Source organism: Salmo trutta, chromosome 16, assembly GCF_901001165.1.
Source record: "Salmo trutta chromosome 16, fSalTru1.1, whole genome shotgun sequence".
NCBI classification, from domain to species: Eukaryota; Metazoa; Chordata; class Actinopteri; order Salmoniformes; family Salmonidae; genus Salmo; species Salmo trutta.
The window spans coordinates 54,068,891-54,082,928 of NC_042972.1; the positions used below are offsets into that span (position 1 = coordinate 54,068,891).

The following is a 14,038-nucleotide window of genomic DNA, read 5'->3' on the forward strand; positions in this document are numbered from 1 at the left end:
CTAATTGACGGTAGGCTTCTGTCACATATTTGTCTTTACTCCACACTACTGTAGCGCCACCTTTGTCTGCTTTTTTATCCACAACCCGTTCATTTTTGGACAATGATTCAACTGCATCCCTCTCTATCTTAGAAAGGTTACGTAGTGATTGGTTGGAGTCAATTTTACCCTTAAACAGATTTTCCACATCAAAATTCACCTTCTTGGCAAATGTATTTAGTGTGGCATTCTGTACAATGGGACAAAAGGTGGACTTGGGCTTAAAAGGTGTTTTTGAGGGAACAGAAACTGCCTGACCTGAGACACTGGCGTCTGTAGTTTGAGAGATGTTTTGCTTATACCAGGCCTTCAGATGTAGATTCCTGTAGAAACGAAAAAGGTCAATCTTTGTATTAAATTCATTAGTTGAGTATGTGGGAGCAAAGGACAGTCCTTTAGACAATACCCTTAGGCAATCATCAGAAAGGGGTTCTCCAGAAATGTTGATCACAGCCTTGTTCTGGTCCTGCTCCGTGTGGTTGGGTAGTCTTGATTTCTTCCTCCCCCTCCGTCTTGGCCTCTTCCGCGTCCTCTCCCTCTCTTGTTGAGGTACCTGCGTGACTCCTCTTCCTGATCTAAAAAATCTTGGGAGGAGCTGGCCTCTGAATGTCTGGGGTGATCCTCATCGTCACTGCTTGTAAAGTTGAAAGAGACAGATCTAGGCTTCCTCCTCTGCAGATATGATTCTGAATGATGATGGGTACATTTGCTGTCATCTAGTGGATATTTTTGCTCAATTGCCCTCAGCTATGTTTAGACTCTTGTTGTTCATGTTTTGCTGTGTTCTAGTGTACTATGGAATGTATTGCTTTCTTATTCTTGACACTTCGCCCAGACATATTTAAGGTTAGAACTACCTTTCTAAGTGTTCTGATACTTCTAGTTTGGAGTTACATTTTTATGATAACATAGCTACAGCATTTCACTTTAAAGTGTGTATACTATTGCTTACTAGGTGTGTCCAAACAATTTTAACCACTCCCCCTTCTAATTAGGGTTAATTGGAAAAGCTGTTAAACAGAGAACATTGTATTATTTCTTTGTGCACCCTGATGAAGGCCAAGCAGCCAAAACGCGTCGGTTTTTTAAAAACATTGTTTCTATTGAACATGCCATACTAATAAATGCATTTTAATAAATTATATGAAGAGTGCCTTGGTCCTCCTTTCTTTTTGAAGACCTATGTAAGGATGCTGTTCATTGACTACAGCTCAGCATTCAACACCATAGTACCCTCCAAGCTCATCATCAAGATGGAGGCCCTGGGTCTCAACCCCGCCCTGTGCAATTGGGTCCTGGACTTTCTGACGGGCTGCCCCCAGGTGGTGAAGGTAGGAAACAACATCTCCACTTCGCTGACCCTCAACACTGGGACCCCACAAGGGTGCGTGCTCAGCCCCCTCCTGTACTCCCTTTTCACTCATGACTGCGTGGCCATGCACGCCTCCAACGCAATCATCAAGTTTGCAGACGACACAACAGTAGTGGGCTTGATTACCAGCAACGACGAGACAGCCTACAGGGAGAAGGTAAGGGGACTCGGAGTGGGGTGTCAGGAAAACAACCTCACTCAACGTCAACAAAACAAAGGAGATCATCGTGGACTTCAGGAAACAGCAGAGGGAGAACCCCTCTATCCACATTGAAGGGACAGCAGTGGAGAAGGTGGAAAGTTTTAAGTTCCTCGGCGTACACATCACAGAAACTGAAATGGTCCACCCACACAGACAGTATGGTAAAGAAGGCGCAGTAGCGCCTCTTCATCGTCAGGAGGCTGAAGAAATTTGAATTGTCACCCAAAACCCTGACAAACTTTTACAGATGCACAATCGAGAGTATCCTGTCTGCAACTGCATCGCCCTCAACTGCAAGGCTCTCCAGAGGGTGGTGCGGTCTGCACAACACTTCACTGGGGGCAAACTACCTGCCCTCCATGACACCTACAGCACCCGATGCCATAGGAAGGCCAAAAAGAGCATCAAGGACAACAACCACCCGAGCCACTGCCTCTTTACACCGCTACCATCCAGAAGGCAAGGTTAGTAAAGGTGCATCAAAGCTGGGACCGAGAGACTGAAAAACAGCTTCTATCTCAAGGCCATCAGACTGCTAAACAGCCATCACTAACTCAGAGAGGCTGCTGCCTACATTGAGACCCAGTCACTGGCCACTTTAATAAATGGATCACTAGTCACTTTATACAATGCCACTTTAAATAATGCCACTTTCATAATGTTTACATATCTTACATTACTCATATAACATGTATAAACTCTATTCTATACCATCTATTGCACCTTGCCTATGCCACTTGGCCATCCATATACTTATATGTACATATTCTCATTCACCCCTTTAGATGTGTGTGTATTAGGTAGTTGTTGGTGAATTGTTAGATTACTTGTTAGATGTTACTGCACTGCCAGAACCAGAAGCACAAGTATTTCGCTACACTCGCAATAACATCTGCTAATCATGTGTATGTGACCAATAAAATTGAATTTGCTTCGATATTTTACTGACATGTGCTTAGCTTGTTAACAGACTTAGGCCTGAAGCCTTTTATCTAACTCTGACCTTACGGTGGAGCCAAGACCTATGGTTGTTGAACTCGGTTATTGTATTTGTGTGCTAGTGACTACTGACTGAACTTATTTCCTATTGTGTGACCCTGACTGTTATTTATTTCAGCTCGTAGCTACTTACTGGCTGGCCACCTTTTGGACTAAGGTCTGAACCCAGAACAAAATCTCCCGTGCGCTGGCCAGTTAACATTTATGTTACAGTGTGTCACAGGAGACTAACCTGGGAGTAGAGGTTGGAATCATGTCTGCTCTTCAGACCGTCCAAGGCACACACTCCACTCATCTCTCCCCCCCCCCAGACATCAAGGCCTTAATGTAACCTCACTGTAGCAGCTGCAGCTGTTTAAACAAAACCCTGCTATCTGTCTCTGTCATTCCTACAGTCTGTGACTCAAGTCTGGCTTCCCAGTTTTGAACTCTTTAGCACACTTTAAACACACCGTCACATAAATACATGGCTCTGATTGTCACCATCGTCAGGTCTTTGAAGGGTCCTGAATCATCAATGAACCATGTATCATGGCCATCTTCAGACTCTTCAGACAATGCTGCTTCTGTCCATTAGCTCCGAGACCCTTAGAAAAAAGGGTTCCAAAAGGGTTCTTTGGCTGTCCCCGTTGGAGAACTCTTTTTGGTTCCAGGTCAAACCCTTTTTGGTTCCAGGTAGAACCCTTTTGTGTTCCATGTAGGACCCGCTGTGGAAAGGGTTCTACATGGAACCAAAAATGATTCTTCAAAGGGTTCTCCAATGGGGACAGCCGATAAACCCTTTTAGGTTCTAGATAGCACCTTTATTTCTAAGAGTGTACCAGAAAGGCACTGGCGTACCACACACCCCTGAACCCCAAACTCTCTGGAGATCTCACCCCCATAGAATTAGGAATTAAAATACTACATAGAAGGGACATGAACCTGCTTATGATGGAATAAAGTTCAGCCATTTTGGTCAGGGAGTTGGTCGACCATGGTTTGCCAGTGCTTTGATAAGATATTGTGTAAAATAATGAATTAGAAGATTTTATCTGCACTCTAGGCTTATGTTTGTTAGCTAGTTAGACAGCCAATTGTAGAGGAATGATTCCATACATTTTTCTAATTAACTGCCAATACATCAACATTCCATTTAAACAATGTAGTCAATCCACAGCCATACACTAGTTGAAATCAGTAGCTGATAGGACTTAGACAAGTTGTAAATGCAACAAGTACTGATATTGCATCATATAATAGCACGCTTAGCTTTCCAGGAAAACAACAATTGAGACATTTATGGTCTGTTTACATATACAGTGTATTTTAGAGGCTATTTATTCAGAAAATAGATATAAAACCTGTAAACACTGCTCTTGCCATTTTTTTATTTTTTTATTTTTTTCACCTTTATTTTACCAGGTAGGCTAGTTGAGAACGAGTGCAGAATGCTGTTGTAGCCATGCTGGTTAAATGTGCCTTGAATTCTAAATAAATCACAGACAGTGTCACCAGAAAAGCACCCCCACACCATCACACCTCCTCCTCCATGCTTCACGGTGGGAACCACACATGCAGAGATAATCCGCTCACAAAGACACAGAGGTCGGAACAAAACATCTCAAATTTGGACTCATCAGACCAAAGGACAGATTTGCACCAGTCCAATGTCCATTGCTCATGTTTCTTGGCCCAAGCAAGTCTCTTCTTCTTATTGGTGTCCTTTAGTAGTGGTTTCTTTGCAGCAATTTGAGGCCTGATTCACTCAGTCTGCTCTGAACAGTTGATGTTGAGATGTGTGTGTTACTTGAACTCTGTGAAGCATTTATTTGGGCTGCAATTTCTGAGGCTGGTAACTCTAATGAACTTATCCTCTGCAGCAGAGGTAACTCTGGGTCTTCCTTTCCTGTGGCGGTCCTCATGAGAGCCAATTTCATCATAGCGCTAGATGGATTTTGCGACTGCACTTGAAGAAACATTCGAAGTTCTTGACATTTTCAGAGCTGACTGACCTTCATGTCTTAAACTAATGATGGACTGTTCTTTCTCTTTGCTTATTTGAACGGTTCTTGCCATAATATGGACTTGGTCTTTTACCAAATAGGGCTATCTTCTGTGTACCACCCCTACAATGTCACAACAAAACTGATTGGCTCAAACGCATTAAGGAAAGAAATTCCACAAATTAACTTTTAACAAGGCACACTTATTAATTACTTTCAAGAATCTCAAATATAAAATATATTTAGATTTTTAACACTTTTTTGGTTACTACATGATTCCATATGTGTTATTTCATCGTTTTGATGTCTTCTCTGTTATTCTACAATGTAGAAAATATTTTTTAAATAAAATAAACTTGAATAAGTGTTTAGGGACCTGCATGGGTGTCGCTTCCGTCAGCTGTGTGTGTGTGTGTGTGTGTGTGTGTGTGTGTGTGTGTGTGTGTGTGTGTGTGTGTGTGTGTGTGTGTGTGTGTGTGTGTGTGTGTGTGTGTGTGTGTGTGTGTGTGTGTGTGTGTGTGTGTGTGTGCGTGCATGCGTGTGTTCAGGTTCCATTAGCTGTTTCCTGAAGTTCAAAGGGCCACTCCACCAGTGCAAGTCCACATTAACAGAGTGGTGATGTCATTTGTTTGGTCTCTGAGGGTATGACTTGAGTGAATGTGATTAGAGGCTGGGGCTGCTGCAGTATCTTCAATGTCTTTGTTTGGACTGTACTGTGGTTTAATGGACAGAGATTTATACTGCTTTTCTTTTCTTTCTCTGACCCTCTCTTACTCTCCTCTCCTTCTTCAGGCAGACACTGCAAAAAAAGAGCTCCTTCTCTCTCCTCCCGTCGCCCGACAGCTGGATGTTCAGAGGGGTAAGTGGTTTACACAATGTTAGAACTATTGTTAGTCAGCATCCGAATGAGACTGTGTGCGCGTGTGTGTGTGTGTGTGTGTGTGTGTGCGCACATGGGTGAATGCATTAACACAGTCATATTCATACTCCCCTGAATCTTCCTCAGAGCAATTTGATTGATTATGATTCCCAATCATTCTGACTACGATGGATCTCTTATCCCCACTTAAATTAAGTAATGTTTGTTTATTTTTTATTTACCAGTAGGACATTATGACATCATGCATGATTTGGGCTCCCGAGTGGCGCAGCGGTCTAAGGCACTGCATCTCAGTGCAAGAGGTGTCACTACAGTCCCTGCTTCGAATCCAGGCTGTATCACATCCGGCCGTGATTGGGAGTCTCATAGGGTGGCGCACAATTGGCCCAGTGTCGTCGGGTTTGGACCGGGGTAGGCTGTCATTGTAAATAAGAATTTGTTCTTAACTGACTTGCCTAGTTAAATGAAGTAATTTTTTTATCCTCACCCAAGATGCCCTGCAATTGTCTCTCCCCTGTATGTGTGTCTGGAGTTAGATTGAAGGACTGGCTCTGCCTGAGAGAGAGGTGCCTGTATGTTCCCTGGTCAAAATTAGTGCACTCTTATGTATGGAAATGGGTGCAATTTCGGACTCAGCCTAAATGTGTTTTGGCCTATAGAATAATTTTGCTTTCACTCTGAAAAGTGTGAACAAACTGGATTGATCTTTAAAGCATTTGATTACTGTTTATATTTCAAATGAAACTGAAGGGCAGAGGAATTAAGAACTTGACGGTTTTGCTTTTGAGAGTCTTGAATTTATTACAGCTTCAGGTATTACTGTCGGGCAGGGAGGAAACAAAGACATCAAAATGTATGTTGTGTAACGTTTTAGAACCCAATGGCCTTATGTAAGAGCAGTTATTATTACATTGTAATGATAAGATAGGTAGGCCCAGAGCCTTCTATTTGGATTGTATCCAAGCCTTCTATAAGGAATATGTTTGGAATATCTAAATGTTAGGCTCTGGGTAAGACTAGTGTCTTTGGAAGTAACATCATCTTTAACACTTACACACTCTTTGGCTGTAGATCAGTTGACTCAGGTCAAAGAACCTATCATCTGAGGTCCTAGTAGCTTGAGGACTCTTGTCAGTCAATATGAAGACATTCCTGTCCTGCCCTGTCCTGTCCTACCTGACAGTCAATATGATAAAGAGAGTGATTCATTGCCCCGCCTTTCCTCTTCCTGCCGTGGCTTTCGGCCTCAGCTCAGCTCGCCCTCCTACACATTGCTGTGACGCAACGCTGGGATTGAGACGTGGTCGGTTGGGCGAGCAGACAGTGAGTATGTTGGTTGGAACGGCCAACATAAACAAGGCCAGGGGCTGGCACCGCTCTGGCAACTCACACTCAGGGATGAGCTCTGGAATCCTGGACTAATTCACCCACTGGAGAACAGAGCCGTGGCCTTGCTTTCTTACTTAGGTTAGGACACAGCGCTATTTGTCTGCTCTGCTGCATCTCTGGTCAGGATGTCGTAGAAGATGAAAGTTTGTTTGAAATATTAGTGTTTTATTGTTAAGCCCAACACATTTTGGAAAATGCCTTCTTTTGGGTTTGAAGCGTCAGAATGTTGTGTTGCACTTCAAGGCTTTGAAGTTTTAAACATTCCAGAGATTTCAGTTGGAGCCACAGTGTATACCGTGTCTTTGATATATCAAACACACTTTGACATATTTATTATCTCTTCGGTAATTACTGGCTTGTTACTTATTTGTTAACATATTATTAATGTAACGTGAAAAGAACAATCCTGCGGGTGTCAAGTGGATCTTTAACATTCTTGAGTCCTTTACAACAGCTTTTGAAGCACAGACCAGCACTTTTTCTTGCTTGTATTTCCTTGATTCTCCTCGCAGTTGCTTTTGATTGCATACAGTTTTCGTTTGGGTTCGTATGATTAGAACAACTTAGCATGACTCTGGTTTACATTGGCAGTGAGTGGATGTTTGATGGTATCATGAGTATGGTATTATTGTACCAGTGACTGTGCCAGTCCATGCCTGGAAAGCACACTGTGTTGTCAGGATAGGAGCAGGGTTTGTCTGGGACTGGGAGGGGGTGTGCCGGAAGAGGCTTGAACACAAATAGGAGTTTCCCCCAAATACGATGCTTTATAGACACAGTAACATCATTTACAGCAGCCAAGTTATCTTAGAGAACATTCCCATCAAAGTTATACAGTTGGCTTTTTCTGTACAACTGTGTTTCTCATAGGATTCCTTCAAATTAAAATAATTTTAAAAAATACATTTATAAATTACCTATCAAATCGTACACAATGTGTAATGGCGGATGGTTGCAAATCTGAGTCCATAGAGGTGTGCTCAGGTGTTCCGCAAGGTTCTATTTTAGGCCCACTGTTGTTCATTTTGTATATCAACAACATTGGGGGTCTTATTGAAACAGCAGATGTTCATTTTTATGCAGATGATACTGTTCTTTATTCAAGTGGTAGTAGTTTATCTTTAGCTTTTGAAAATGCCCAAAGTGCATTTAACATCATACAACGGAATCTGTATGATTTAAAGCTGATTCTAAATTCGGGTAAAACAAAATGCATGGTATTTTCAAATGCCAGGCATGTTACAAATCATGTCATTGCTACATTGGCTGGACATAATATAGAGCAAGTTAAAGTGTACAAATATTTGGGTGTGTGGGTTGATGATAAGCTGAGCCTCACTGTGCATGTAGAGAACTTGATAAGGAAGCTCAAGCTGAAAATAGGATTTTATTACCGGCATAAGGCTTGTTTTTCTTTTGAGGCCAGGAAGGAGCTGGTATCATGTACATTACTGTCGGTTTTAGATTTTAGTGATGTTATATACAGTGGATTTAAAAAGTCTACACACACCTGTTAAAATGCCAGGTTTTTGTGATGTAAAATAATGAGACAAAGATAAATCATGTCAGAACTTTTTCCACCTTTAATGTGACCTATAACGTGAACAATTCAATTGAAAAACAAACAAATCTTTGAGGGGGGAAAATAAAAAATAAAAACTCACAATAACCTGGTTGCATAAGTGTGCACACCCTTAAACTAATACTTTGTTGAAGCACCTTTTGATTTTATTACAGCACTCAGTCTTTTTGGGTAGGAGTCTATTAGCATGGCACATCTTGATGTGACAATATTTGCCCACTCTTCTTTGCAAAAGCGCTCCAAATCTGTCAGATTGTGAGGACATCTCCTGTGCACAGCCCTCTTCAGATCACCCCAGAGATGTTCAATTGGATTCAGGTCTGGGCTCTGGCTGGGCCATTCCAAAACGTTAATCTTCTTCTGGTGAAGCCATGCTTTCGTGGATTTGGATGTGTGCTTTGGGTCGTTGTCGTGCTGAAAGGTGAACTTCCTCTTCATCTTCAGCTTTCTAATGGACGCCTGAAGGTTTTGTGCCAAAATTGCCTGGTATTTGGAACTGTTCATAATTCCCTCCACCCTGACTAAGGCCCCGGTTCCAGCTGAAGAAAAACAGCCCCAATGCATGATGCTGCCACCACCATGCTTCACTGTGGGTATGGTGTTCTTTGGGTGATGTGCAGTGTTGTTTTTGCGCCAAACATACCTTTTGGAATTATGGGCAAAAAGTTCAACCTTGATTTCATCAGACCATAACACATTTTCCCACGTGCTTTTGGGGGACTGGATGTTTGTTTTTGCAAACTTCAGCCGGGCTTGGATGTTTTTCATTGTAAGAAAAGGCTTCCGTCTTGCCACCCTACCCCATAGCCCATTCATATGAAGAATACGGGAGATTGTTGTCACATGTAGCACACAGCCAGTACTTGCCAGAAATTCCTGCAGTTCCTTTAATGTTGCTGTAGGCCTCTTGGAAGCCTCCCTGACCAGTTTTCTTCTTGTCTTTTCATACATTTTGGAGGGATGTCCAGTTCTTGGTAATGTCTCTGTGGTGCCATATTTTCTCCACGTGATGATGACTGTCTTCACTGTGTTCCATGGTATATGTAATGCTTTGGAAATTATTTTGTACCCTTCTCCTGACTGATATCTTTCAACAATGAGATCCCTCTGATGCTTTGGAAGCTCTCTGCGGACCATGGCTTTTGCTCTGAGATGCAACTAAGAAAATGTCAGGAAAATCCTACTAGAACAGCTGAACTTTATTTGTGATTAATCAGAGTTACTTTAAATGATGGCAGGTGTGTAATGACTTCTATTTAACATGAGGTTGAATGTGATTGGTTAATTCTGAACACAGCCACATCCCCAGTTATAAGAGGGTGTGTACACTGATGCAACCAGGTTATTGTAAGGTTTTTATTTTTCATTTTTCCCCCTCGAAGATTTAGGTTTGTTTTTCAATTGAATTATTCACATTATAGGTCACATTAACAGTAGAAAAAGTTCGGACATGATTTATTTTTGTCTCATTCTTTTACATCACAAAAACCTGGCATTTTAACAGGGGTGTAGACTTTTTATATCCACTGTATATGCAGGCCTCAGCCACTACCCTGAGAGCACTTGATTCAGTGTATCATGCAGCCCTCAGGTTCATTACAAATCAGAAACGTCTAACACATCATTGTGATCTCTACAGCGCTGTTGGCTGGTCGTCATTGACCTTGCGTAGGCTTAAACACTGGTATACACTGATTTATAAGACCATATTGGGTAATATGCCATTTTATCTCTGTTCTTTTTTAGTTAGGTCAGTAAATAAGTATCAATTACGGTCCCATTCTGATTTGCTTCTAACAGTACCATAAATTAGAACAGGTCATGGTAGAAATAGTTTTAGTTACTTAGCACTCCTGAACATTTTAAAATGTGATGGTCTAGTTTCGTTGGTGGAGTTCCAACACTTGATCGATGTATATATCATAGAAGAGTGTAATTGTTTTTAGGCCAGCTGTTTTTAGTCAAGATGTTTGTGTTTTTAAATGTAATATGTTTTTGTTGTACTGTATGTGTGTTTATAGTTGTGTTTAATGTTGTGTTAGTGTATGTAATTTGGTTTGTCTGAAACGTTGTTCCCCTTGCTGCTATTGGACCAGGTCTCTCTTGGAAAAGAGATATTTATCTCAATGAGAATAAACCTGTATAAATAAAGGTAAAAAAAAAAAAAAAAAGGTTTTCATTAGATTTGTTTTATCTAGCTAAAGAATAAGAGTTTTGGACATTTGGAGCACATTGCAAATTTGTCCATTTTTGATCACAAGTCATTAACGCTTGCCTTAGACTTGGGCCTCCTTAATCTATCTAGGCCTATACGTCTTTGTCATTGCTATTCACTGTCAGGATATATATTTTTTTGCTTGTCAATGTCTCATTTGGCAGAGTTCTCTCTCAGTTTTGTGATAGTCAGGAACAGGAGATCAGAACAGGGCAGTAGGGCGGGCCTTCTCTGGGTCTGGACCGGGACCTAGTCATGCTGCTGCAGCGTTTGTTTCTGTCTGGTCAGCTCCTAACGGACAGGACAGCATGACCGTTTCTCCTACCTGGCTCCTCATCAAAGCCTTTTGTCTTCAACACACACACACGTGCATGCACGCGGACGCACGCACGTACACACACACACGCGCAGCAAACGGACCAATTTGACTTTGTTTTTTCCCTACTCCAAGGCCCGGCAAAGCAGCCAAGTTGAGTATGAAGAGAATAGAAAAGCAATACCCTCTACTCTTTGAGATGTCGTATCCATCTCAAAGAAAAGACCATGTCCTGACTAGATAAGGGGCCTGGAGGCGTGCTACATCTAAACCATGGTAACCAGAACAGCTTCTCTCTAACTGTTTCGATAGCTGAATAATAGAGGAGGAGTGAATGAAACAAAGTGTTTCAGCGTGAATCCTTCATCAGAGTGTTATTATGTGATATTTTAGGGTCCCATCACATTGTCAGCTGCTATAAGTGCCTGATCTGAAGGATGTACGTCATTGTATACAATAAGTATCCTTGCTTGAAGACAGGGTGGAAAGAAGACTATTGTATAGGTGACTGACTAGTACGTACCTCCTTAGAGACTGGCAGGGTATTCTTGGTTTATTTCAGTCTTTCCTGGTACATAACAGCACAGAACTTGGGAGTAGTCCCGCCTCCCTGTCTCCTCCCTGCCTTATTCTGCCTGTTATGTCATAGCAGGGAGAGCTGGAGGGGAGTTGATGCCGTTTTCCACTCAACTCAGCCTTTATCCAACTCAGATGATTTATCCCTGCTTACTGAAGAGGTTTCATTTGTCTTCTGATTTGTTCATTTTTGAATGACCTGGCTATGTGCCCAAAATTAGAATGGCACACATAGCAAATGTTCATTCAAATTCATTAGTGCATAGTTCATACACTAAATAGGCCTGCAAATGATTATTCATGATATACTGTAATGTTACAATAAATCATTCTAAAGGGCAGCCATGTTCTTTGTTGTGTTAAGTCCCAAGACAACACTATCTTTCTCCAGGGCATGAATGTCCTGTTCCCTAAACCAGGAGCTCAGCCAACCAGGGCTGTGTCCCAAATGGCACCCTACTCCCTATATAGTGCACTAGGGGAAAGGGAGCCATTTGGGACATGCCCTAATGATTTCTATTATTATTATTTAAGTTCACTGCTGTCCTCACCAACTCTCCCCTCCACCATTTAGACTGACACAGAGTTTAAAGGAAACCTGTTCCGGCTAAATGTTGCTCCATTTCCCCATAAATAGTTGAGTCTGTGCTTTTAATAATTTTCCTCTTACACTTCTTAGTGAGATGTGTTGTTTGCGTGACCTCTCATTTTAGTGTTATTGGAGCTGTAGCTGTCTGATACATTGGTTTGCCCTGTTCCTAAGAGTGCAATAGACACTATTGAATGCTCCCATATTCTTAATTGCAACGCTTCAACCAGAGACGTTAGTTAGCTGGGCACAGTTATCTATTTCTCTCTGAGGATTTCTTTCCCCAAGGAGAGTGGAATTACGCTCTGGGACACGTGTAGTCCGTGTTGACAGCAGCACCAGTAGACCAGACTCTACCTGGCACCTTCTGAAATGTTTTGCACCCTCTGCACCTGGGTAATTGGTGACTGTGTGTACACTACAGACGAACTGGGTGCGCTGACGTGTGCCCCGTTCTTAACCTTCAGAGTAACGTGCAGCCTCCTACCCTGCGGCAAAGAACAAGACCGTAAATCTGGAAAGTATTCTTGTAATCTCGAACCACAAGATTATGACAAGACTATAACATTTTGTTTCCAGTGAGGTTATCTAATATTTTTATAACATCATGTCTATGTTGTAGTATGTACGCCTGCTAGGCTAGGGCCTCTGTTTAATCTGTATTGTTGAAGCGTCACCAATTCCCGAGATATAAATGTGAAGGTAATCTCTGATTGAGCCGACATATGCAGCGTTTACTGTGAATGCAGTCTCCGCTAATGCGGGCATATTGCCTTTACATTTAAAATCACGCTGAACTTCCGCGATACAGACTGTATAGAGCCCTTTGTCTAGCTTCAACTCAAAATGCTACGTTTCTCATATTGATCAAACACCTTAAGTGTGGCTTTCAGACAGGAATTGGATTAAAGCCTAAAGTAACAGGCAGTGAATGTGATGACATCATTAATGGTAAATACAGTTGGAGTTATTCAAATGTGAACCTGTACTGCAGCACATAAAACACTCGCTTTAAAGTGGATGTAACTCCACCTTCAGGGGCATATTTCAGAAATGTGGGGGACCACTACGTTTTCAAAAACTCACTCTGGGAACAACCACATGTTAAACAATTCAAACTTCTGCAAAGGACAACAGAAAACACACCTCTTTTAACAGGGAAATCATAATGAGTACATTGGACACACCTGAGTGTAGTTAATGTCTCTAGGACGGTCTCTGCTGCCCTCTGGTGACAGGTGGAACCATGACAATAACAAAGAGATTTCCAAACCTCTGCCAGTAACAGCTAGTTTTCAGTTTTGTGTATGATTGACTAAATACTTTACCATCCACTGTACAGTATGACGTTTGTTTTATATGGCCTCGCCCTGGTAAGTGTATTTATGTCATCAGGGTTAGAATGACAAATTATTGAATAAACTTTAATTTCCCCAAAGGAAAGGCAGTGAGATGATCAAATTGATCGTGAGGGTAAACATTGATTTGCAGGATATAAAGTATTTCATACTATCACGCATTTCCAATAGCATGGATTTTTTCTGTGGAAATAGAGATTTTAAGGCCTGTACTACTTCCAGATCATTATTGACCCCCAGTAGTGGCCTAGCTAATGGATGCATTGTACTAGTCATAGGGAGAGGGCAGAAGCATGGCACCACAGGACTTTTCACACTACTGAACCAATCAGAACTGAGCCAAACCAAGCTGTAGTTACTGGAACTGTGCTCGAAAGGACAATGTGAAAAGAAAACGACGAAGCCATTACATTGCGGTTCAGGTTAGCAAGATAGTGGGATGGGGGTATCTCTGTGACCGGGGACAGAACTGTCTGTCTGTGTGTCCGAGAGGTTGCAAACCAGGCAGTGCACAAACTCTCCGGGACAACGAAAAT

General features: G+C 41.9%; 1 protein-coding gene across 3 annotated transcripts in view; it reads left to right on the forward strand.

Annotated features, from left to right (window-relative positions):
• Positions 1-14,038, forward strand: part of LOC115151044 (rho guanine nucleotide exchange factor 3) — a 129,718-nt gene that overhangs the window by 29,791 nt on the left and 85,889 nt on the right. For 2 of the 3 annotated variants that reach the window (XM_029694966.1, XM_029694970.1), the window contains exon 2: positions 5,390-5,456. In XM_029694966.1, coding sequence (XP_029550826.1) covers positions 5,390-5,456 — 67 coding nt within the window. Of the gene's footprint in view, positions 1-5,256; positions 5,457-14,038 lie in introns of those variants that run through there. The other variant, XM_029694969.1, reaches the window with a different exon arrangement.